This window comes from Silene latifolia, chromosome 6 (assembly GCF_048544455.1).
Source record: "Silene latifolia isolate original U9 population chromosome 6, ASM4854445v1, whole genome shotgun sequence".
Classification (NCBI taxonomy): Eukaryota; Viridiplantae; Streptophyta; class Magnoliopsida; order Caryophyllales; family Caryophyllaceae; genus Silene; species Silene latifolia.
Window position 1 is genome coordinate 93,971,906 of NC_133531.1, and position 24,401 is coordinate 93,996,306.

The 24,401-nt window shown below is 39.4% G+C and overlaps 2 protein-coding genes across 4 annotated transcripts; one reads left to right on the forward strand and one right to left on the reverse strand.

The window, feature by feature from the left end:
* The first annotated feature begins 6,723 nt into the window (after positions 1 to 6,723).
* LOC141587007 (beta-amylase 8-like) lies at positions 6,724 to 15,166 on the forward strand. Of its 3 annotated transcripts, XR_012519681.1 has the most exons (11): positions 6,724 to 7,272; positions 7,336 to 7,563; positions 7,661 to 7,741; positions 8,332 to 8,535; positions 8,955 to 9,149; positions 9,243 to 9,407; positions 11,269 to 11,529; positions 12,995 to 13,207; positions 13,990 to 14,209; positions 14,312 to 14,405; positions 14,545 to 15,166. XR_012519681.1 is itself a non-coding variant. In XM_074408419.1 (10 exons), the coding sequence occupies exons 1-10, from the start codon at positions 6,868 to 6,870 to the stop codon at positions 14,347 to 14,349; spliced, it is 2,010 nt and encodes a 669-aa protein (XP_074264520.1). In that variant the 5' UTR covers positions 6,724 to 6,867; the 3' UTR covers positions 14,350 to 15,166. The 3 variants fall into 3 exon arrangements, 2 of the variants coding, with proteins under 2 accessions (XP_074264520.1, XP_074264521.1); XM_074408419.1 differs by having other exon boundaries at positions 14,312 to 15,166; XM_074408420.1 differs by lacking the exons at positions 14,312 to 14,405; positions 14,545 to 15,166 and having other exon boundaries at positions 12,995 to 13,224; positions 13,990 to 14,105.
* Positions 15,167 to 15,198: 32 nt separating this feature from the next.
* Positions 15,199 to 23,250, reverse strand: LOC141587009 (alkylated DNA repair protein ALKBH8 homolog). Its single transcript, XM_074408421.1, has 7 exons — positions 22,851 to 23,250; positions 22,272 to 22,373; positions 22,063 to 22,149; positions 20,326 to 20,448; positions 18,697 to 18,984; positions 17,527 to 17,592; positions 15,199 to 15,528 (listed from the first exon to the last, which is right to left on the reverse strand). Exons 1-7 carry the CDS (start codon positions 23,166 to 23,168, stop codon positions 15,472 to 15,474), a joined length of 1,041 nt encoding a protein of 346 aa, XP_074264522.1. The 5' UTR covers positions 23,169 to 23,250; the 3' UTR covers positions 15,199 to 15,471.
* Between the last annotated feature and the right edge of the window lie 1,151 nt (positions 23,251 to 24,401).

A 24,401-nucleotide genomic window follows, 5' to 3' on the forward strand; every position in this document is an offset into this window, starting at 1 on the left:
GCCCAGAGAAGTTGTACGGTGGGTTAGTGCGGGGCTCGGTCTTCAATCTTGGACCGAGATTGAGAAAGCATTCCCCGAACATGATGTTCGTGTAGGCGTACGTGTCAATTAGGCACCTCTTGACCAAGTGGTTGGCTATGTCCGGGTGGACTACCGGCGGGTCGCTATGCGGGGCAACGACTCCTTCGTAGTCCTTCCTTCCGATGGTTATATCGGGGACGGTGGAAGCGGGGATGTTTGTGGTGGGCACAAAGTTGATGGCTTGGTAAAGCTCATTTAAGTGCCGTTTGTGCCCATTAGTGCGACCCACCGTTCTCGTTTCCTCGATGACAACCTGGATCACTCCCATTCTCTAGAATGCGATTTTTATTCGCCCGTCGGAGCTCGTTTCTTGGCCTCCGGCTACATACTTGCCGAGGGCCCCCTTCGGATCGGCTCCTCGATGGCGTTCCTCGGATGCCGACGGTTGTCGGTCTTATGGCCGGGTTGGCCGTGGTAGTCGCAAAGCGGCTAAGGTCACCGTCCCCCTCGCCTTGGGGGCCTTGCCCATTTACGCCCTTCATTCTTGCTTAGGGCAAAAACCTCGGCGGTGATTTGACCAGGGGGGTGAGACCATTGTACCGCTTCGGGGTGTATGGTCCCGAACTCCCCCGGCGCCCCCGGTTACATTTCCTATTAAATCTCTCGGGCCGTGACCTATTAACGTCACGGCGTCCTTCATCTACGTTGTCCCGGCGGCTCCTCCTCTCTAGGTGCCCGGCTTCTTGTGGCCTACCCGGGTCTTGTGGTAGTCTTCCACCTTGATGGCTCGGTAGGCCATCTTTACGCGAGTCTAGGTTAAGGTCCTCGCACTTGATGAGCTCGTTTTTAAAATCGCCTTTCGGTAGGCCTTTCATCGCGTGGCCTTTGGCGCGAAGGCCGCCGATTCGATGTTCGGCTCTCGGATCTGCTGAACCTTAGCGTCGAATCTCGACGTAGCTCGGAGGGACTCGTCCTCCCCTGTCGGATAGTCGGGAGATCGATGTCTCCACGGCCCTTCGCTTGTTGCAAGCATACTGGGCTATGAAGTTGTCCCTTAGGTCGGCATAACAGTATACCGAGCCATTAGGTAGCCCCTTGTACCAACTCTGTGACATCCCATATAGGGTCGTTGGGAAGACTCGGCACCACACCTCATCGGGTTGCTCCCATACCGACATGTACGACTCGAAAGCCTCGGCATGGTCGGTCGGGTCGCTATCCCCTTTGTATGATATGGTGGCGACTTGATTTAGTTGGCACGGGACGTCCGGGACATAGGCACTTTGAGGGTTGTCGACCACGTGTCGAATGACACGCGGCGATCGGCTCCTCGCAACCTTAGTCCGGCTTCTCTCCCCGTGGCGGGAAGGGCTTCTTGTTGTCCGACTTTGGAGAGTCGGACTTCTTTCTTCATTTCTTCGGGGGTGGTCTCGTTGGTGCCGCGGCGACGCTATCCTCCCGCGAGTGGGGGAAGGACTTTGGTCTGCTACTGGCAACACGAGCTCCGCCGGCGTCCTAGCTTGCCCGGCTCCTTGTATCGCTCCGGACAAGTTCTTCGGAGTCACCTTAGGGGCCCTGGTCACCTTTGGGTGCGGTGCCGCCCCCGTCGTAGTGACAGGGGTAATCGGCGTACTACCAATAAGGTCCAGGAATAGCTTCAATTTGGCTGCATCAACCACATGTCCCATGACAGTGACTTGGTCGGTGGGCAGCGGTGTTTCTGGCTCTCTTGGCATACCGTACTTCACCGGCTCAGTGACTCGGCCGGTGGGGGCCCGATCTCAGAATTGGGGAACGTTTCATCCTGGTAGAATTCAGTTTCTACACTCACAAGTTCTGGCTGTTTTGACATCTTTTTTAGCTCTTTGAATGGTTTTTTGGTTTTTTTTTTGTAAGGGAGGTGACTAGCTTTTAGTAAAGGATCCCCACAGACGGCGCCAATTGTTCCGGGTGTAATTTCGGAGCAGTGTTGTTACCACGTGAGCTTGTTGAATGATGTCGTTGCTTGACTCTTCCTTTCGCTCTTTCCTGTTTAAGATGAACAAACTGAGGGCTCGGCTTGGTACCGAGCGTACTCACTCCGACGCTCAAGTCAGTAAACTTAAAGAGATAAGTTGTATGTTACTTGGCAAAGTATATTGTAGAGAGATAAGGGAGTTTTATACCAGATTATTAGTGAGTTTTAGGATAGTTTTCTGATCCTTTTCTCGTTGAGAGAAGTGGAGTATTTATAGACTTTCACCTTTTGTCACGTAGTGGCCAAGTGGCCAAGTGGCAGTGCAGGTGGAAAGACTATCTTACCCTCGGCCGGGTGGCCCATGGCAGGCCGGCAGGCCTGGTTGACTCCATGCCGAGGGGACTGGATGTGAGTACACAAATATGTCTCTCGGCTGGCTAGTTGCCGAGGCCGAGACCCAAGTGACAGGCCGGCATGCTTCTTCGGCTAGGCCGTCTAATACGTTGACTTGCTGTATTTTGGCTTTGACCTTGCTCAATATGTTGACTCGGTCAGCGGGTGCAGAATATGCCTCATCACTTACTAAGTATATTAAATTTTTAGCTTATTCTAAGCTTTAGTACAGTAGTTTCAATTAGTTTTTAACCTTGAAATAATTTTACACTTTGGAAAATAAAGTGTAGTTAAGCTTTCTATTTTGAAGAAATAAAAGTGTAGTTCACTTACAAACTTTTGAAGTAATGTATTTTAAATAAGATACAATCTTTGGGATATTTTTAAGTTTGGAATAACTAAAGTAAGGGCAAAGAATAATGAACTAAGGCATACGAGTTCTTATACAGCTATATGATTTAGTACCCTTGTGGGAGGTACAGATTGTCGTAGAGTCATGTACATGTACTTAGACTGGGACTACGCACTGCGTGGTAAGACGAGTCTTGTTATAGTTTGTTGTCTAGTGAGTGGACTTGGAGTTGGTCACCTTTGCATGACACTGGGTCCCCGAAACTAGTGTAAGATGTTGCGGTGTCAAGGAGTATAGCTAAAGTGAAAATCTAGCCTGAACTAAATTATTTCCATTATGTCTTTTGAATATTTTGCTTTTAAGCATGCATCACGTTGGTTTTAACGTGATTTGGTAATCATATTTTGTTACTTATGTTTTATAACATTTTAGTTTACTTTGATATATTATTTGCATCTGTAACATTTATATCATGTGATATGGCTGGGAGAACGTCGAGTTACTCCCCACTGATTGTGGCTGTTATGTTTATAACATGACATGTGTTAGCTTTGCTGGGGATTTCTATGTGAACTAGCGAGTAGTTTGCAGATCCTACTCTGTTTTTCTGCTTTCTTTTATGGTTTTAGTTTGAACACGTTGAGTAATTTTATTTTCGCCCTTTTTATAAAAGTGGCAATTGTTTAGACTTAACCATTTATTTTTTTATTATTTTATCCTTGAGAATTTTATAGATTCTCAATTCATAACAGTTAGAACTTTTATCTTTGTGTATTTAATCCCATTCGACAGTGTTTCCGCTACTGTTTTGCACTAGATTTTAGAGGGGATTACATATTTTTTTATGAGTTTATTAACTCAAATTATTTTATTGTGAGCATATGTGTATTTTTTCTGAATTTATCAAAGTTTAAAATTTATATTTTAATTCTTTTTTTTGTCAAAATTCAAATTTAACTAAGCTTATATGTATTATTTTTGAGTTTTATGGTAATTTTTTGAGCTTAATGTTGTGAATGAACTCAGAAACTTTATAGTAAAACTCATAATCAATATATATATATATATATAAAAGAGGCTTTTTTCAGGCACTCTGTGAGACTCCAACTTTTCTAAAACACTTATTATTAATATATTTGCATTAGTTATTTTCTAAATAAAAATAAGAATGAAAAGATATAAATTGGACCAAAAAGATAAACAAAAGAAATATTAAATCAATTTCAAACAACTACGTACTCCATATTTATCAACAATAACTGACAACACCTATCTATTATCTCTTTGCCATTGGAATTTGTTTACAACTAAAAAACAAATTGCAAAGCGGTCAAGCGGCTATATATAGTTATATCCCATCGGTTGAGATTTTTACCGTATTTGTTGATGGAAAAGCTCAAAAGATTTCCGCTTTATGTTGAACTATCTTATTTGACGATGGAGCCGATAAATCAATATATATATATAATGGAGATGAAAGCTCCACACGTAACAATTTGCATCCATAGAGTACAATTTTTGTGCCATTGATAACGTTGAGATGGGTATGAGTCGATATTTGAGAGATCCAATAATAGGTAATCTGATCTTGAATTGAGAAGGTTTTTTTGCTTTGAATGTCGACATGACGACATTAATTTTGAATATATAGCATACCTGAACTCCACAACATGCAATGGCCAACAATCTCTGAAAGCTCAAAGCACCTAGCCTTATTGCTCTTGAACTCTTCCAAAAGAGAGGAACCGATGCCGTTATCCATGTGCCAGTTTCCCATACCACCTCCTAAATTTCTCATTCCAGGATAGCCCATGTTGAACTCGGTGTGCGCAATTGGGCTACCACGGATTGTAAGCATATTGGGCATGAGAAGGGCAATTGTAGGAAGGGTAAGCAAGCAAGTGTTCACAAACCTGCTGTGAGGAAGGAATGGAGGCCTATCAAGAAACCTGCTGCACCTGCTGTGCCACAACAACCTGCAATGACCAAGGAGCAAACAATTGTGGTGAATCCAGAAAGGACCTTGGAAAGAACCCCTGAATCAAGTCCTAGGACTGTAAACTGTGGATCAATGTCCCCCTTTTGCTTTGAATGTCTGCACTATCGAGTCGTCTGCAACATTAAATAAAAAGTGCTTGCGCATAGTTGTTCGAGGTCACGATGGATTTGCAATTGTCCACTATCAAATTTCCAGTGCTACATACCAAGCTTTTGTGACGGTGAAATTACATGTAACTACGGATTGTTGTTTATAAAGTTTTATTTTTCGGGAAGGTACATACACCCTTGGTGGAATTTAATTCATTGTCAGAGATATGTATTGTTGATTTAGGAGGTAACAAATGGTTGGGACCGAGGGAGCATATACTCGCTTTTGATCATCTTAGACGATATGCAGCGTGATTTTTATAATGGTAGTACTCTATATTTTCTTCTATTTGTTAGTCTTTTTCCCATTTTATTGATATGTAGCAAATCAATTTGTTCAAAACGACAAGTCATGCAAAAAAATAAATACTGATCTATTGAATCTTAGGCGACTGCTTTAACAGGTTGATTCCCGCAAATCATGAGGTCGACTTCATGGCCAATCCGTTCCCTGCTTATTTTCTCGTCAATACACGCTCGCACTTGATCAGAACCGGCAGCTTCCATTAGTCCATCATCTAACGTGAAAATGTACCTTGCAGCGAAACGGGTTGCTCTAAGCACGCGCAAAGGATCATCCAAGAAAGTCACCTTTGCAGATAAAGGAGTGACGATCTTTCCCAACTTCAAATCGGTTATACCCCGTCCAGTAAAATCTTCGGCAGAATTAGTGTTAAGCTTGTAGAACAAGCTGTTTATAGTCAAGTCTAACATGTATACGACTTTCCTCCCCTTACTTATGTGTCTAATACTCCGTACTATTTTATGTCTATTATGTGTTTTTTTCTTTTTATTTTGATTGCTTTTGTAAAATTTTTTGCACAAGAATCATATGGGATAAATATGTATGATTAAATAAGGTTATGTCAAGTTTATAGTCAAATATATAAATATAAGAATAAGAATGTCCATAAAGAAAATATTTGTTAATTAGCAAATAAAAAAGCTTCGGAAAAAAGATGATCATGCAATTTAATATTTTAGAGCTATATGACTATGAGTTTTAGTGAAAAGAAACCTCAACAAAAATAATAATAATAATAATAATAATAATTGATAAATACCAAACAAAACCAAACCCTACAACATTATTGTATATATACTCCATCCTAACGTCTATCCTATACATCCATTAACGTTGTGTTCTTTTCTTTTATACTTCGTTGTTTAGTAACTGCATAAAATTAGGGGTGTTCAGAATAAACCGAACCGCAATAACCGAACCGTAAAACTGAAAAACCGTCCATTTTTAAGGTTCGATTGACGAAACCGTTTCGACAAAGTAGTTCTTTGAACCGAACCGTTAACTCATTATTTCAATGTATTTGTATATACTCACATTCTCACGAGAAAACTAATTTTTAGAAAGTAAACACAGCTTCTCAATTGCGAAAATACAATTAAAGACGAATCAATATTATAACCCGTACAACGTACGGGCACAAAATCTAGTTTTTAAAATAAAACAAAACTTAAAAATTTTATTATAATGCTAGGAAATTATATAGCTGGTGTTAGTATATCAAATGTATTATAATCTATTTACTAATTGTTTAGAGTAAGTCCAACGATAAGCTAGTTACAACTTACAAGTATTACAACTAGCTTGACATTTATACTAGTTGATGTGGGGGTCATTTAAACTACTAACTTGACATTTATGGAAAAAGTTAAAAGTTGGAAAATTAGGTGAAAAAGTAAGTAAAAAATCAGTTGGGTTCGTAGATAGTTTTTTTTTTTTTTTGGTCTAAACCATTCGGTAATCCGAACCACATTGGGCCGACTAATCCGGATTTTGGGGCGTATCCAAGGATTACGGTATTTAAACCCCTCCCAATCGCTGTTGTGGGGATCGATCCGCAGACCTCCCTACCAAGCGCAGCCCCCCCTACCAAGCGCAGCCCCATGCTACCACTGCGCCAACCAAGGATTGGTTGGGTTCGTAGATAGTTGAGGTGCCCTTTTCCGCACACAATAATCCTTGTCCCCTTGAGCAATGAACGACGCCGGCGAGATGACCACCACACCAGTTCCTCCTCCACCACCTGCAATCACCACCTCGAATCACCATCCTCAATTCCCAAACCCAAACCCTAATAATAATAATGTCACTCAGCTCGAACCTTCCTTTAAATCCTCCACCAGTCGGCGTCCTCGAGGGTTCGCAGTGACCGCAACGAATGCTGGAGGCGGGCGTAGAGAGAGGGAAAAGGAGAAAGAGCGGACCAAGTTACGAGAACGCCATCGGCGCGCCATTACTAGCCGCATGCTCTCCGGCCTCCGCCAGTACGGCAATTTCCATCTACCATCTCGTGCTGACATGAATGATGTCCTTTCTGCCCTTGCCCGTAATGCCGGTTGGATTGTTGATTCTGATGGTACCACCTACCGCCGTCCCGAGGTCTGCTTCCTTTCCCTTCTTCTTTGTCGCATCATTTATCGCATCAACTAATAATTTTCACAGGCAGCAGGACTGCCTGTCAGGTCATCCGAAAGTACCCTTTCTGGTAGTTCTTTGAAGAATTGTTCCATGAAGGCACCATTAGATTGTCAGCCAACAGCTCTCAGAATTGATGAAAATTTGTCACCAGCATCCCTTTATTCTGTTGTAGTTACTGACATGGAAACAAAGAGCGAAAAATATACAAGTACCAGCAATGTTGATTCCGCTGAATCTTTGGAAGCCCATCAGGTATCGCTCAACCTTGTCAAACTTCTGTATTTTTTCGGCTTCTACTAGGCAAGAGACCCAGCTATGTTGAATCTGACTATGAGTTTTGTGTTTTTAGTTGATTCATGATGTTCAATCCGGCTGGCGTGAAGACAATTTTGCTGGAACTCCATATGTTCCTGTATATGTTAAGCTTGCAGTAAGTGGCCACTTGTTTGTTTTTTCTGTACATTGTGCTGATTATTTGAGTTTTTTTCACATGTAAAGTCTGTGTGTAGTCTCCAATCGAAAACATCGAGAACTAAGCAAAAGAAAACAATATACAATCAAAAGGAGAGAAAAAAATCAAGCCTTCACAAATAGATTCTCTCCATCAGCTGAGGTCTCAAGATTTGTATTCGTAGGTTGGTGATGATAGCATGACACAGGAAAGTTATTACTGTCACTGAGTTTGGTGACAAGTTTTCTTTTGGAATTTGGAGTGGGGCCTTAACATTCATATGAGTGGTGGCATTAAAAATGAGTAGCACTCTGGTCATGGTGGCGATGGAACAAAAGTGATGCTCTTTCTATGCATCGAATTTTATACTCATCCTCTCCCATGCTTAAAAGAACATCTATAGAACCTGCGCAGTTTCTGATATTTGTGTGTTTCGAGCCTCTAATATATCCGCTTTAAGTGTCGGAGATAGTAATTGTACAATTTTCATTCTCAAACTTACATTTCTATTTTCCTAAATTCATTTAACTATATCCAATTCCAATAATTTATGGGCTTAATTGTGCTAGAGCGGCATCATAAACAGCTATTGCCAACTAGTTGATCCTGAAGGCATTAGGCAGGAGTTGAAGCATCTCAAGTCATTAAATGTAGATGGTGTTTTCGTTGAGTGCTGGTGGGGAATTGTTGAAGGCTGGAGTCCACAGAAGTACGTGTGGTTGGGTTATAGAGACTTGTTCATGATCATCAGAGAAATTCAGCTAAAATTGCAGGTAATTGTAGTTTAATACTTTAATATATAGAGTTGGTCATGATCATTCTTTCTCTTTTGTTTTGCGATCATGGTTCAATACACCATTTATGTTCTTTTGTTTCTACTGCATTGAAACAAGTGTTCGTGCTTCAATCTATGTTACTTTGACATCTCATTTTGCCTGCGGAGCGCGGGTTCGATACTCTGACATCACACGGCACATCATTTTAGGTCAACACACAAAACCGTTTTGGACATCTGTGCCTGACCCTAATAACCAAGTCAGTGTAACATAAATTGGAGCTCCAAGAGGTTCATGATTGGTCATGCTTTCACTAGTTGGACCCTTTAAATTTGATAGTTCTATATGGCAAGGCTATAGGTCATTTTTCTCTGGAATTGCTCATGACGTGTGCCATACTTTTGAACCTTTTGAAGGCTGCTCTGAATTTTCATGAGTATGGAGGTGGTGATGCTGGTAATGCTTTCATTTCTCTGCCTCACTGGGTCCTGGAGATTGGTAAAGACAATCAAGACATTTTTTTCACAGATCGTGAGGGTCGGAGGAACACGGAATGTTTATCATGGGGAATTGACAAAGAACGGGTGCTGAGAGGGAGAACTGGTATAGAGGTAATCCATATGCACCTTCTGCTTGCTTGCATCAGAAAAAGAGAACAGAAAATATTTGTCCTTAGTAGTTTTGCGTGATGTGACTAAATGTAGGTTTACTATGACCTCATGAGAAGTTTTTGTTCAGAGTTCGACGATTTGTTTGGTGATGGTCTTATTTCTGCTGTTGAAATTGGTCTTGGAGCTTCCGGAGAGCTAAAATTTCCTTCTTTCCCAGAAAGGTCGGGGTGGAAGTATCCTGGTATCGGTGAGTTTCAGGTATTTTATGATGTTGACTGACTTGACTCTACTTTTTTTCCGCTAAGTATTAGAGGTCAAAGGCGGATTGAGCCAATGCTACAAAAGGGAACGCGACCGAACACAAGAGTAAGAACCAACAAAACACAAGAAAACAACTCAAGCACAAAAGATCATGAAAGCAATAAATTTTCTAATTCTTTCGCCAAATCAGCAGACTCCCCAAAGATGCGCCAATGGTTTTAAATAATAAAACACTTGCAAAAGTTCTCTTCGACTTTTTTAAGGGCTGCGGCTTGGCACAGCAAACATCATTAAGTTCCTGGCTTGGCTAACGTACTTTTATTATTCTACCAGCTTTCACCTTAAAACTGAAACATCAACTACAAGTCACCAAACACCTATGACAGCCTCAAGCAAGTGACTGAAGCACCCAAAACTACTCCAATAACCAATAACCATTAAGCTTTATTTGCAGATTCCTTCTGGACTCATCTGTGCTCAAACCCTCCAAAATCTTAATGATTTATTGTTCATATTTATCTAATCAATGTGTTGGGATTCATACATCCTCTTGAAAACATGTTCATCCGTGGCATTTAAGTGAAGTTCCAAAGCATCCATCACCCGCATTCTATTAGGATCAAGAGCTTTACACTCATTATTTTTAAAAGTTGAGTGACATTTCACACCCCATGGGCATTTTAACTCGAGACAATTGGGATGAAGAGGAAACACAAACTGTACGTACATCTTGATCTAGAGGACATAGAAGACACCAGTTTAGAGGAAGGTAAGGTTCCCATGGCAACATTCAGAGCTTTCTTCTATTCATCAAACTGTGAGCAATTGAAACAGAATTCACGACATCTACAAAGGACACCCCCACAAGGTTCGAACCATCTCCCAAACGTGAACCATTCTTATGACCTTGGCTAATAGGTGTAAATTCTTCAACTGATTCAGTCAAACCAGAATCTCTTGATAGCAAGCCAGTTAAAAGAGAAAGTTCAGAATCTTCGGACTACATTGCTATATCGCCATTTCTAACCAATGCCAGATCTCCTCGACGCAAGATTTGTATGGCTCTTAAGCACCTTATGTACAATATTATATTCATTGGTAGAATTAAGCAAGCAATTTTCAGTTGGAATAGAATCAAACGCAGAATCAGACAAACATATCATCTATAGCCTTCCTTTAAAAGCTAAACTCACCTGCACAATTGGAGTCCCTTGACCGCACCAAATTGTATCCTCAAAATTCACGGTAATTAACAAATCATCAGCTTGGTTTAAAGCATAACCCTGCTAGTCTTGACTGGTGAACTGAACATACTGTTTCATACTATCGTGTTACTGCCCCTTATTCTTGAGTTAATACTATTAGTAACTTTGAACTTCTGGAATCACTCATCAACCTATCCATGTATCGAAAGTTTGTAGACTAACAACATCACCATAGCGTGGCAGCGCCTTAATGGCTCCTACCATAGTGTACAATGATGTTATTCTACTGGTATAATACTCTTAGGAGACGTAACTATTTTTATGACTCTGCAGAGCAAGCCTAACATGTTTTTGCACAGTTGTCCTAAGAGTATAATACATTAATACTTGTTACTAATAGTATAATACTTGTTAGCGTACATAAGATCTGCTTTCGTGAAGAGACACAAGGAACTATAGGAACGAAGGAAGTAAATAAAAGAGGAAAAGAGAGGAACAAAACAGAAAAGCAAAAGATAAAAAGAGAAGGAAAAACAAAGATTGACATTTGGTTAAGAAAACAATCAACAAAGAAAACTCAAGCACAGTTGTCCTAGACCTTGTATTTTCTTTCCTCTTGGATCATACTCCACATGACTCCAGTTTTAATTTAGTGCTATGACAGATACTTGCTACAGAATTTGGGGAAGGCTGCCAAGGCTCATGGGCACTCATTCTGGGCCAAGGGTCCTGATAACGCGGGTCTTTATAATTCAAGACCTCGTGAAACTGGATTTTTCTGTGAAAAGGGTGATTATGATAGCTACTTTGGCCGGTTTTTCCTGCACTGGTATGCTCAAATGTTGGTAGATCATGCTGATAATATTTTATCACTGGCCACCCTTACATTTGACAAGACACAAATTGTTGTTAAGGTATTAGTTGTTTTTACCTACTTTTCTTTTAAGCTTCTGTGCCAAAAATGAAAATTTGTAAAATCAACATGCTTTATACATAAAGCGTTTCAGATACTATTATCTTCTGCCTTTTTTTATTAATCAGCAGTTTGTCTTTAAATATAAGTTAAGTCAATCTATGTAGGCTCAAATGTGTTAATACTTAATACTGTACCGAGTACTTCCTTGATCCTTACCCTAACAAGTAATTCTGCATTTTTGCTTCTGTCCCTTCTCTTTATCATTGATCTCAAGCGTTTCTCGTACACCATGTTCTTCCATTGCGGTTACTTTGTTTCATTAATAATGCATTTTATTATTTTAGGCTTAGTAAGATTCTGATACTCACATTGACATGAAAACTGTTGCAATTATTTTCTCAATTAAATTTCTAGGAAGATTTGCTGCATTATCGGGAGAAATGCAAGAATTATGAGTGACTTCGATGTTGATGGGGTTGACAAGCACCTTGTTTTCTTTTTTTTGGAATTGGTTAGGGTGCCTCCTTTGATTTAGCTAGAGGCTATGGTATAATGGTATTGGTTTGGATCTATGTGTCTGAGTCCTGGCGACTGTAAGTTTGTGGTCAGCAGCGCTAGTGATGCTAGGGTAACCCAATTCACTATGTTGACCTTGTAGTTGTTGAAAAGAATCTTTTGGGCTTTTTGCATAATATGTCCAAGGAGTTGAATGTCCTGTTGCATGTATTTGATCGCTTCATAAAGAAATCTCGTAAGAGAAGGAAAGTAAGATAACAAATTCATAGTGTCATTTTTCTTTGAGTTTAGGGATTATAATGAACTGAAAAAATCAAGTTCTATTTGAAGGAGTCTTAGTGGAAGCCCCCATGAGCTTTTGCAATATTGTTGTTCACTTCCGTAATGAGTACTGTTTCTTCCCCTCCAGCTCGACCAAAGAGTCTTATTTTTCCTCCACGGCGATAAGAGTCTAAAAGATCTACTACTTTAGTCTTGTTTCAAAAGTAGATAATTTTGTAGCTAACTCCTTAAAGGCGGGCGCAGAGCTATGAATAGGGGATGCTGTAGGAGTCCCTACGTCCGCCTGTGTCGATCTTCTGTCTAGTATGCTTTCCAGACATAGACTACATACAGTTAGTACTCCTGGAAATATATAATATAACCGGGTATGCTCCTAGAGTGAGTAATTGAAGTGTAGGTCAGAGAAATGTAGTATTTTCTTTTCGCCTCAGCTAACTTAAAAGCTCCTTCCCACTCCCTCCCCCTCGAACAAGTAACACCTGGCAGGAGGTTAGGTCTGAAATGTCAGGGAAGCTTTGAATAATGCTCCATATTTTCATTCTTTTTGCACTCCACCAGAAATTCTTTTTGTGAACTAAGCCGCTTCAAATATAAATTGACCTATAGTCACCAAAGCATACGTATATCTTGATTCGTCAGTTAACATTTTACTGCTGCTTTTGCAGATACCATCAGTCTATTGGTGGTACAAGACCGCAAGTCATGCATCAGAGCTTACAGCAGGATATTATAATCCCACAAATAGGGATGGATACTCTCCAGTTCTTGAAATTCTCAAAAAGCATTCTGTGACAATGAAGTTTGTTTGTCCCGCAGCCCCTCTTCATTTTCAGGGAAATGAAGATGTGCTTGCTGATCCTGATGGCTTGAGTTGGCAGGTGATTGTTTTTACATGGTACAGTTTTCCTGTTCTGATGGCAGATAAAAAAGAGAGTCTGTGTTACTTCGAGTCTTCATTTTCGATGCCACGCCCATGTTGGACCCTTAACTCAGGTATATGGAGTTCGGTACGACCCTTTCCTTTGCGGAGACAGAAAGGGAGCCTTACAAGACAAAAGGAGAGGAAGAAAAAAAGAGTATATGAAGCATTTTGATGATTTTAAGCTTCATTCGTCAAACATTTTTCTGTTTTGTTTAATAGAACTTTAGATATTTCACATTGTTTTTGTTATAGAAAACTCATAACTCCCTCCTTTTCCATACCACTTTATTCAAAACTCCCACCTTATTCTGAAAATTTCCTCCAAAACTCCCACCAAATGGTCATTTATGCTAAATAAAACTCATATTTTCGTTCATGCTCTTTCCTTCTACCAAAAATTATTTTTAGACAAAATTAAAGAGATTTCATGAATGATTTTCCGTAATTAATGACACTTATTTTGGTGAAAATAGGTTTTTTGGTGGGAGTTGCAAGAGAAAATGTCTAGAAAAAGTATGCTGTAGAAGTTTTGAAAAAAAAAAAAATAGAAAATAGTGGGAGTTTTGAGAAAGTGTAGTAGAAAAGGTGGAAATTTTTAATTTTCTCTTTATTAAATGTTTTAATGTGTCACAAGGGCAAGATACATGATCTCAAATTTCTGTAGTTCCACTTGCTGTGATTATATAAGTTCTGTAATCTAATCAAGTTCTGGAATCTAAACAGGCTCTCTTGTAACAGGTTCTAAATACAGCTTGGGATCATGGTCTAACTGTTGCTGGTCAAAATGCAGAGCCATGTTATGACAGAGGAGAACACATTAAAATAATTGAGACTTCAAAACCAATTAATGATCCTGATCATCATCATTTTGCGTTCTTCGTATATCAGTTACCATCTCCTTTTTCCCAGACCCCCTACTGTTTCTCAGAGTTAGACTATCTTATTAAAGCATTGCATGGTAAGCGTTCCTGTAGTTGCCAGTTGGTGCATGTTCTATGAAACGATTAATTGTGACCTTTATTGAATTTTGTAATCTACATCTCAATTTTTGTCCTCTCAGGAGAAGTTGGGCATGATCAAGAAAATGCGGAAGTATAGGTTTTCAGCAACTAGTAATTTATGGTCTAATACAAGCCCAAAGAGGAAGATCCCAGGTATGTGTACATGCCAATAGAACTGATCGAAAACAGGGACAAAGCTGGCTAACAGATGATTTCGGGGTTGTTTATGCACCTTTTGCTATTTATTAGGTAGAAAAAGTAAGCGTAATTTCAATTTGTTCATTTTCGTTAGATTCTGGCAAATTTGTATCAGATCATTTTCAATGATCACTTTGGATCGCGTCAACATAATGCCCAACAAAATACGTGCTGGACCCAGGGTGGGTCGTCAACTTGGGTTTCCTACAAAACTTGACGGGGTTTATTCTAGTCTAATTCCGGTTTCCAGCTGGGTGATTTTGGACAAATCGCTTTTTTTTTTCTTACAAAATTCCCATGTTTCAAGATACATTGGCAATTTAGTATATACCTAATCCCATGGTATAGCTGTTGAACAAACCAGGAGATGCCATGGTCAGGAGACAGGACTCATGATTCCTGAGTGATGTACTGCAATTCGGTGAAGTGATGGCAAGATTTATCTGTAGCTTTTAATTGACATTTTCTTCAATGTTCTTGTAATATTTTGTGATCTTTTCTCAGAATATACAATAGTTATATCTCAGAAATAATATGAAAATTTCTATGCAACTGTGTAAATTTATACTCGGTATTATTGTCTCCATGAATGTTTGAAAATCTTAATTGTTAAATTAAACGTAGACCATTATCGTTAAATTAGGGCAATACAAATAGGATGAAGGTGCTACCGCACTACTACAATGCATAACAATTTTACATCAGACGTAAAGAGAGAGGATGCTGCGTCAATATTATATCAAATCACTAAAAAAAATGGAACACTCTTATACGCCAGTCAAAAGAGTTGATGCCATTTTCAGATTGAAATATATTTCTGAAATTTGGAATTTTTGCCTCCTGCTACGAACTACATCCACGTCAAAAATGGAAATCACACCACGAATAAATTGCACCAAAAATCAGGAATAATGTCACAGTGATCATAGGCACTAATGCTTCATACTTAATGGTCATCATTTGATGTAGGATCGCATTTGCAGGCCAAGGGAATCACTTTGGGATAAAAAAGTGGCTGACCCTACCTTTGAGAATCGCAGTACTTGACATACTCGCAACCGCAAGGTTCTGTTCTAACCTGTAACAAGTCAATACTGTATTTGGTTAGCTACTAAATTAGGCTGTCACAATGTGCAACCAAGTAACAAAATGTTCTGTAACTTGTAACAAGCCAACATTTGGTTAGCTACTAAACAAAATAAGTGTCCAGTTTCAATGAAAACAAGCTCTGCTCCATTTTCTCGTTCTGAATAAATTAAAATACTCATCAAATAGTCCAATTTTTTTTTCTATTATGGTATAGGAGTCATTTGGTGCAATTTCAAATATGGGTCTTTCGGAAACACACACTGTTGTTAATACAAGTAAGGCTTCGCATGTCCAACCATGTTACCTTGCCATTTGAGGGAGTCAAGAAAAAATCTTCGACTACAATAAGGGACTGGTGAGCACTCAATTTTGAATAAACAACAAACACCAGAGTAAGCAGTATCCTATACGGAGTAGTGCATTAAGCCAGCTTCTAAACAAGAAACACAATTTTGAATACACGAGTAGTGCTTTACTCGTACATAACCTATTCCTATCCTCATTCATAAGAGATTAGATTAGAGACACTTGGCCGGAAACCTTCATCTACCAAGTTATCCATACAAGAGCCTCATGTCCATCTATAAGATGGTAAACTCATCCTCTGTTGATCCATAGAAATCTCTGTCTGTTGGTCTCTATCACCTTAAGTCCATGTCCACAGTGGAAAATACATATAAAAGTTCGAGGGAAAGCATAAAGAAAAGAACAAAACTGGCCCTTTGCATGGTATTAAATCTAAATTTGAGATTGTATCTTGTAATTGATCGTCATGCTGTCACAGCTCAGTTTAATAGCATATCCATGCGGCCAAATCTATAACGATCCGTGACACGCTTGAATATAAAACATAGCAGACTTATATAGATTCCTAGTAGGAAGTCAATTGACTGCATTAAGAATTGTCGTTCACAGGCTCTACTCCACAATGACCTCGCAAACAGATCAGGTCGTGTCGTGAGGTCGTGTCGTGTTCGTGTCAACTTTAAACGGGTCACCACTACCCCAACCCTAACTCGACATAAACTCGACATAAACGGGTCATTTGTCTCAACCCTAACCCAACCCAATTAATTTTTCTATAACCCAACCCAAACTATTTAACCCATTTATCTTTTAGGAGGTCATTTTGAACCAATTTAACCCATTTAACCCAATAAAATAATAAAATAAACTCAGTTTTATAGCCCTATTATCTCAAAAATGATGAATGAAAATGCTTATTTTTAAGTTGTTTGGTTGGATTATTGATTCAACTCAAATATATTATCACACATTTAAATAAATGGGTTATTCGTGTCAGGTTCGTGTCAAAAGAGCTCAACCCTAACCCGACCCATTAAGTTTCGTGTCGTGTTCGTGTCAACCCAATTACTTAAATGGGTCACAACAACTTAACCCTAACCCGCTAACTTCGTGTCGGGTTCGTGTTGTGTTTTCGAGTCGTGTCAATGATTGCCACCTCTTGAGTCCACATATAGTATGGAATAAATAGTTTGGCTTCTAAGGACTATGTGGCAATAAATGTGATTATGAAGAATTTTACTCCTCTATGAATTCTGATGACTTCCTTCAATAGGACAATCATCGGAATTCACCAATCCACCACCAGGAAATAGCGGAAATAATACAAAGCATAAAGAAAGAAGTTTCCAACAACTGGAAACAGGAAAGTAAAATACTTTCAATGACAAATTCTTCAGGGCTCATAATCGGAAGATTCCACATGTGATCGAGTTACTATACACCAATTACCCTTTTTAAGGGAATTGGATACTTAATAATTCATTTCATGTAAGAACTCCTTGTACTCTGGTATACATGCTGGAATAGTACTATTTATCTATAAAAAGAAAATTACTTTCAAGGACGATATACATTCGAACATTTGTTTTTTAAGAAACAAACAACACGAGACCATAAAAAGTCAACGGAAAGAAAGAAGTCAGGAACCCATAACTTTAAAATCAAAAGGATTCTTAAGTACCTTACGGAGTGTGAAAGATACTCGTCTGGAGGCCCTCCGGATAAGATTGTCTTTCACGTTATCAACCTACGGCATTCATGACGACATAAAAACACATTAGAGATGTTCAAACATCCAAGTCCAGCTGTCCTCTAATAAATAGAGTACAGCATCATGTAAGCTTATTCGAGGACTGATACATTCAAGTATGAATAACACTTTATCAGCTTAATATGTTACAACAACAACATCAGAGCCTTAATCCCAAAATGATTTGGGGTCGGCTGACATGAATCATCCTTTAGAACCGTCCATGGGTGAACGCACACCTCAAAATGCGGAAAAAAAGAGCGAAACATAATACAAAGTCAAGGTAAACTTACAGGTTTTAAAATCGAATTCCGGATTTCTTTTATAAAAACTTAAAATTTAAATCGAGAATAAAGATTAAAACGATTTTGAAAACCGAAGTAGAATTTAAGGATCCGGAATACCTTAAAAGTAAACCAAGTAAAATATATAAGAAAGTGGTTGGTAAAAAAAGTGTAATAAAGGAGAGAAGAACAAATAATTTTTTTTAAAAAATTAAATAAAAACACTAAATCTGTCAAATAACATCAAATACTAAAAATCCACATGTATCCTTTCCCTCCATTGTGCCCTCTCCGTCACCATACTCTCCTCAAGCCCCAGAAATTTCATATCGTGCTCTATCAGTCTCCATCAGCTTAATATGTTAAAAAAAAAAGGTTTTCGGTAGAAGAGTATCCAAATAGTATTGATACCATTATTTTCCATTGCCAAACACATAATATCAACGTCACCGCCACTTAAAACCATGAAGCACACAGAATGGTCGGATTATTTGTTTCTCCTATCGTAAGTGCACACCCAAATTTGTTTTCTATTTGATAAAGATGACAACTAGAGGTGTATGGGTGAAATTGCGTTCCTAACCGTCTTTAGTGATAAGCTTTTAAAGGTCAAATATTGGGTCATTCTATATTGACATCCGAATTTTACACGATATGATGAAATGGCATACATCCCCTTCTTCCAATGTCATCAACCTCAAGTCAATCATGTTCACTTAGATGGCTTAGTTATTCACAAAGTTTATCATAACAAGATCACAATTAAATTAAAATTCCAACGGTACCATTTGAGGACATCCAATAGGAGGTTGGATACCTTATGGTGTGGAATGTAATGATGCCAAGCATAGCGTGCCTCCCCTGATAATAGAAGCATCGACCGCGGGGGAAGATATACTGCCTTCTTTACAAAATTTGCAGAATTTTCTAAACTTTCCCCATGCATAACCTTACTTGCGGAATCAGATTGCCAGCAACCATCTTGATATCTTCTAAATTCCATGATACAAGGTCCTGCTAAAGAAAGGCTAAATATCTTATCTTCAAATGCAGAATGCGTGTCAATATGAGGGGACAAGCCCACCCCTGGTGGATATTCGTTTACCTGGAAAATATTTGTGGCAAGAATTTAAACGACCGTCAATGTCAACATAACAACTACTTATAGAACACTACTAAATCTCAAAAGAAGATGAGATAAAATTACAAGTGTCTAAGAATCGAGTATGGTGAATATTACTCCCTTCATTCCATTTGATTCTATACATTTTCCATTTTCGGTCATTCCACCTGATTATACACATTTCTATTAATGTATCAAATTTGGCTTCACGAAAGACTACACTACTATTTTCTATCATCCAAAACCAATAAATCCTCCATGCCCCACCTACCACCCAACCATCACCACCACCGATACCCCTCCCCCAACCCACCCTTACACCCCAGCCACCACCGGTTATATCCGACCATTAAGCCATTGACACCCCGACCACCGAGCCTGAACGGAGCCGCCACCTCCTTTTACCTTCTAGAGCCACCACCACTTTCTACCCTTCCACTTGATTCTATACCATTTACGTTTCAATCCACCACCTATTCACCAAGCCTCGACAAAACTGTAACCACCCCACGATAACCTCAGCCACCAGAAACAAACCCTACTGCAAAAATGGTGCCACCACCGTAAGTTACCTCCTCCATTTGAACAAGCAACCAAACATGAAAACAGCCATCCACCACTTATCATCCAGATGTGTGAAAGAGAAGGCATATTGCGGAAGAGAGAGGGAGGAACATTAAGTTCGTCGGGTGGCTCAGTGAAGTGCAATGATTTAGGTGCGGTGGTCGGGTGAAGGGTTTAGTTTGAAGAGGCGCCAAGGGGCTAAAGTGAGTAGGCGCAAGGCGTAAGGCGAAGGCGTGTGCCTTTAGACGCGAGGTTCTGTATATTTGGTACAATTGTACAAATTAGTATTTTCCAAATAACATTTTCGGCAACAATACCCTTTTTAGTATTCTTTTTAATTTAACATGTAGAGTAAAATTAAGGAATAATGGGGAAAAGAAATGGCATAATTAAAGATTTAGAAGAAAAAGATGTAAAAAGTGCGTACTAATGAACCTCATTAAGTGAGCTTTATCTAAAAGGCGCATCGTTTTGGGTAGCGTCTCTTCCAAGGCGCGCCTTTTTAAAGTAAGGTGAAGGGGCAACAGTTAGATGATGTGGTCGACAGTCATGGTGGATGGTGGCTTTTACGTGCAGGAGGTGGTCATTCATTGGAGGTAAGGAGGGCTGGAGAAGTTAGATTGAGGAGGGCGAGAAACAAGGGGAAGTGATGGAATTTTGCCCTCAAGACCCCCACTTTTTAGCTCTACCTCAAAAACTGTGCAAAAAGCCATATCAATAGAATCATGATTCGTGAGGAATGGAGAGAGTAGCAAATACCGTTAACTGATCCAGGTTTATGGCTGTAGCATCTTCAAGAGAGGATGTCCAGACTCTTTCTAGCACAGGCGAAACAAAAGATGGAAGCACACCCAAGTACCTCTGTGTATCAACATTCCTGGTCTGTTTCCATTAAAAAAAAAATAGTCGTAGCCGTCAACAAGTTTTCTTGATCTCAGCGAACAATCTACAGGGACTAAGCCATTCATACATGAATTGTATGATTTATCAGTGTAATAACTAGTTGACACTAGCTCAAAACTTAAAGGCGACCTAACAAGTCATTACCTACAACATGTCAATATCTCTTTGGCTGAAGCATTTAAAGGTAGATTAAACCATAGAAGCTTATTCAATAAAATCTCTCAGTTAATGTGGGCAGAGACAAGGTGTAAAGCGCACAATAGAAAAACAGAAGGAATAATATGCTCCTTTTCCTTTTATCAAGCATACACAAGTAGTCAGATGAAGACAAGGTAATGATGCATAACACTTTGCAAATGTATGTTTTTTATTATCCAGTGGCAATCTGAAGTTGAAATTAAAGTAGTTCTTGAATTGAATTTTGACACGTCGTTGTCTAGGTGAACTGTTTATTTGAACTACAACGATATAACTCCTTTTCTTGTGAGGTTCACACAAAATCTCTAGTCACTTATTTGACGCCCAGCATGTATTATCGTGAGAAGAGTATGCAAATCCCAATCCAAGTTATGGTTATTTACTCCTTTTTTCAAATGTACTTGTATCTCAGAGCTGTGCATTTTGCATTTGAAACTTCTATTGAAGTCTTCCAATGCACACTTTGCATACATGTTCAATGTATTAGCTAGCTTTTTCGAAGTCGCCAAAAACAAACTCAACATAGAGGAGAAAAGGGGAACAAATCCCCCCCCCCCCCCCCAAACCCCAAGACGCAAGAGCCAATAATTTTTTGATGTTATCACCAACACTTCATAAATGAATGTCAACATAGCTTTCTTCATCACAATTCATCATCAGAACAAATTTCACATCGATGATTGGCAAAAGAAGCAGAGGGAAAGAACCAAACTCATCATGAATGTCTAAAAAGTACTCCGTGAAGCTATCCTTAATCATACAAGCGTGTGGAAAGGGAATTTAACCCACAAGCTTGAGGTTGGTAGAGCGGATGCTCTACTACTAGCGCTTTCAACTTTGTCTCCCAATTACACATCAAAATGCCAGCCTTACAACACAACAACCTTCAGTACAATACTACAATGTTTGTTGTACTTAATGATAGCAATGGATTATGATTACGTTAAATGCATTTCCACAAACCCAGAGGATAATTAGACAGTCATCATTATGTAAGAGAGACATTCAGATATGGTCATTTAAACATGTTGTAACTTGTAGATCAGTATAAGGTGTGCAGGTAGAGTCTACCAATGACCATAAAAGAAGTCAAAAACTACTACGGAGTACTAAAACATAGGAGTGTAATATTGTAATAGTGATGGCAAGCTGGCCACTGGCAGCACAAGCTCCAGTCCCATACACAGAGCTAAGTGACACATGAACAGTTGTTCTCCCAAAAAATTAACTTCACACTCAGAGTCATTAACACAACATTTTGCACAGTTATCAGTTAAAAAATAAGAAGCATCATATAAGCTAACATACAAAAAAGACACGAGATACAACAATAATGTTACTCAGCATAAACAATTGAGAGGCAGAAAGTCAATATGATCAAAGGGAAATGATTACTTGATAGCAGAATTCATAGCCGTAATGTTGAACCCTTCTTTTAGCAAGGCTTATCCAAGGCCTAGAATCGACAGCTGCAAGTAGTTCCTAGGAATGAAAAAGATTAGTAAATGCACTTAAGAAATACTGCAGTATGAATTTTGGTATAGTGTGTATCTACCGGTATTGCCAACTAACTAGATGTCGTTGAAAGTTGAGAAGCTACAAACCTTCTCTTCATTGGGAGTTATGAAGTCGTGAAACAAGTAAAGGCCAGGTATGTTTAGCTCCTCAGCAGTTGAGCATACATCCACAAAATCATGGGTTCGTACCTAAAATAATGTGCATTTCGGCTTTAGATTACAAAAACCATCGGCCTCAAAGTCAAGTATAAGGTCAGAGCATCTGCACGTAGGTACTACTCCCTCCGTCTCAGTCATTTGTTCTCCTTCCTTGACAGAAAAAAGCGAAGGAAAACAGTTACTCCCTCCGTCGTGGTCATTTGTTTACCTATTCCATTTAGGTTGTCTTAGTCAATTATTTTACTTTTCTATTTTGGGACTTCTTTTGATGAACAATTTCAATTTGTCCACTTATCATCAAAGGACATCCCTCTTCCCTTAGTCTTTGTGCCAAAATTAATGATAAACAAATGACCAGGACGGGGGAGTACTCCGTAACTGGGTTGGGGAAAATAACGCAAATCCAACTACCATCCTCCAAACCCTTCAAAAAAAAGCAAAGGTAAGCAATTGACTGAGATAGAAGATATCTAAGTAGCATGCCCAAACATTAAATTGTTTAGTTACCGGAGAAGGCGGGCGGGGCACGGAGTACCGGATATGCAAGAAACGGCCGGCGAGTTGGGGGCAACGGCGGGCATTGAAGGCATCAAAAGCAGATTGAGCACAAGTATGTTGGGCAAAAGAGACAATGACGCGTGTTCCAGTGTCGTCGGCGGCACAAACGTGAATGACATGACCAAATTGGGAGAATGCCATTGATATTTGATCGAAGGAGAGACCCACTGCTGGACCGCAATTGGCTACGTATAGGTTTCGACTCACACCAACACCATTGTTGTCAGATTCTTCTACCTTTGGTCGCATAAATTTCTGGGAGCCCATTTTACACACCTCTTTTCACTATTGCTTCATCAATCCTACTTTACCCTAACAATTCACTCGTTGACATCGGCCTATCTATATCTATATAATTAGAGGTGATCATGGGCCGGGCCGGGTTTGGGCCGGGCCCAAACATTAAATTAAGCCCAAGTGTGTGGGTCGGGCCGGGTCGGGCTACAAGTGCGGGCCTATTTTATTGGCCTAAACCCGGCCCATGCGGGCTTTCGGGCCAATTCGGGCTAAATATTTTTCCTCTTGAAATAAGTTTAGAAATTCCCTTTATGAAGTTAGATACTTTGTGTATTTGTTATCAAAATTTCCGTATAGAATTGTGTGATTTTTTTCGAGTATTGTCAATTAGGAAGTACTCCATAGTAACCTAATGTAGCTTTTATGAACGTACTGCTTGAGGTGACTCATACAAATTAAATGCACAATTTTTAGTAGTGTAATAATATATTTTAGTGCGTTGCTCACTGTATGTTGTTGTAGTATTGTAATTGATTTGATATTTGTTGTTCTTTAGGCTCAAAAACATCGACTTAACACGCCGACAATGGTAAACAATTTATCGGCATTAGTATGATACAAAATTATTAGCTCATTTTTTATCATATAAATACTGGTAAAGGAAAATACTAAGCCTTATCAAACTAATACATGTAAACAAGTTATTACGGTTTATTTACAATACAACAATTGATTGGTTAATTATTTTACTAAATGCTTATTAACATTCTTAAATTGTACATATTCGTAAATTTTGCATATGTTCGGGCCGGGCCTGGCCAAAATTCGGGCCGTAAAGGTGGCCCAAACCCGACCCTATTATATTGAATCGGGCCATGGGCTTCGGGCCGTGGGCTTTTCGGGCCTAAAATCGAGGCCCAAGCCAGGGGAAAAATCGGGTTGGGCCGGGTCGGGCTAGCGGGCCTGGGCCATATGATCAGCTCTACTATATATCTATATACTCCCACCTCCTATTCACTATTTTCTTCCATATTTCCTTAAACGGATTATTCAGTTTGACTTACTTTTCTTCTTTTGGAAACTTTTACTCTTATTTTATTCATCCCTCTCTTCTACTACCAAACCCCACCCAACTTTTACTCTTATTTTATTCATTCTTCTCACCTATCACCAAACCCCACCTAACTCACAATTTATTATTTAATCCCTAATTATTCATTCCTCTCTCCAATTCACAAACCCCACCATCTTCCTTTATTCATT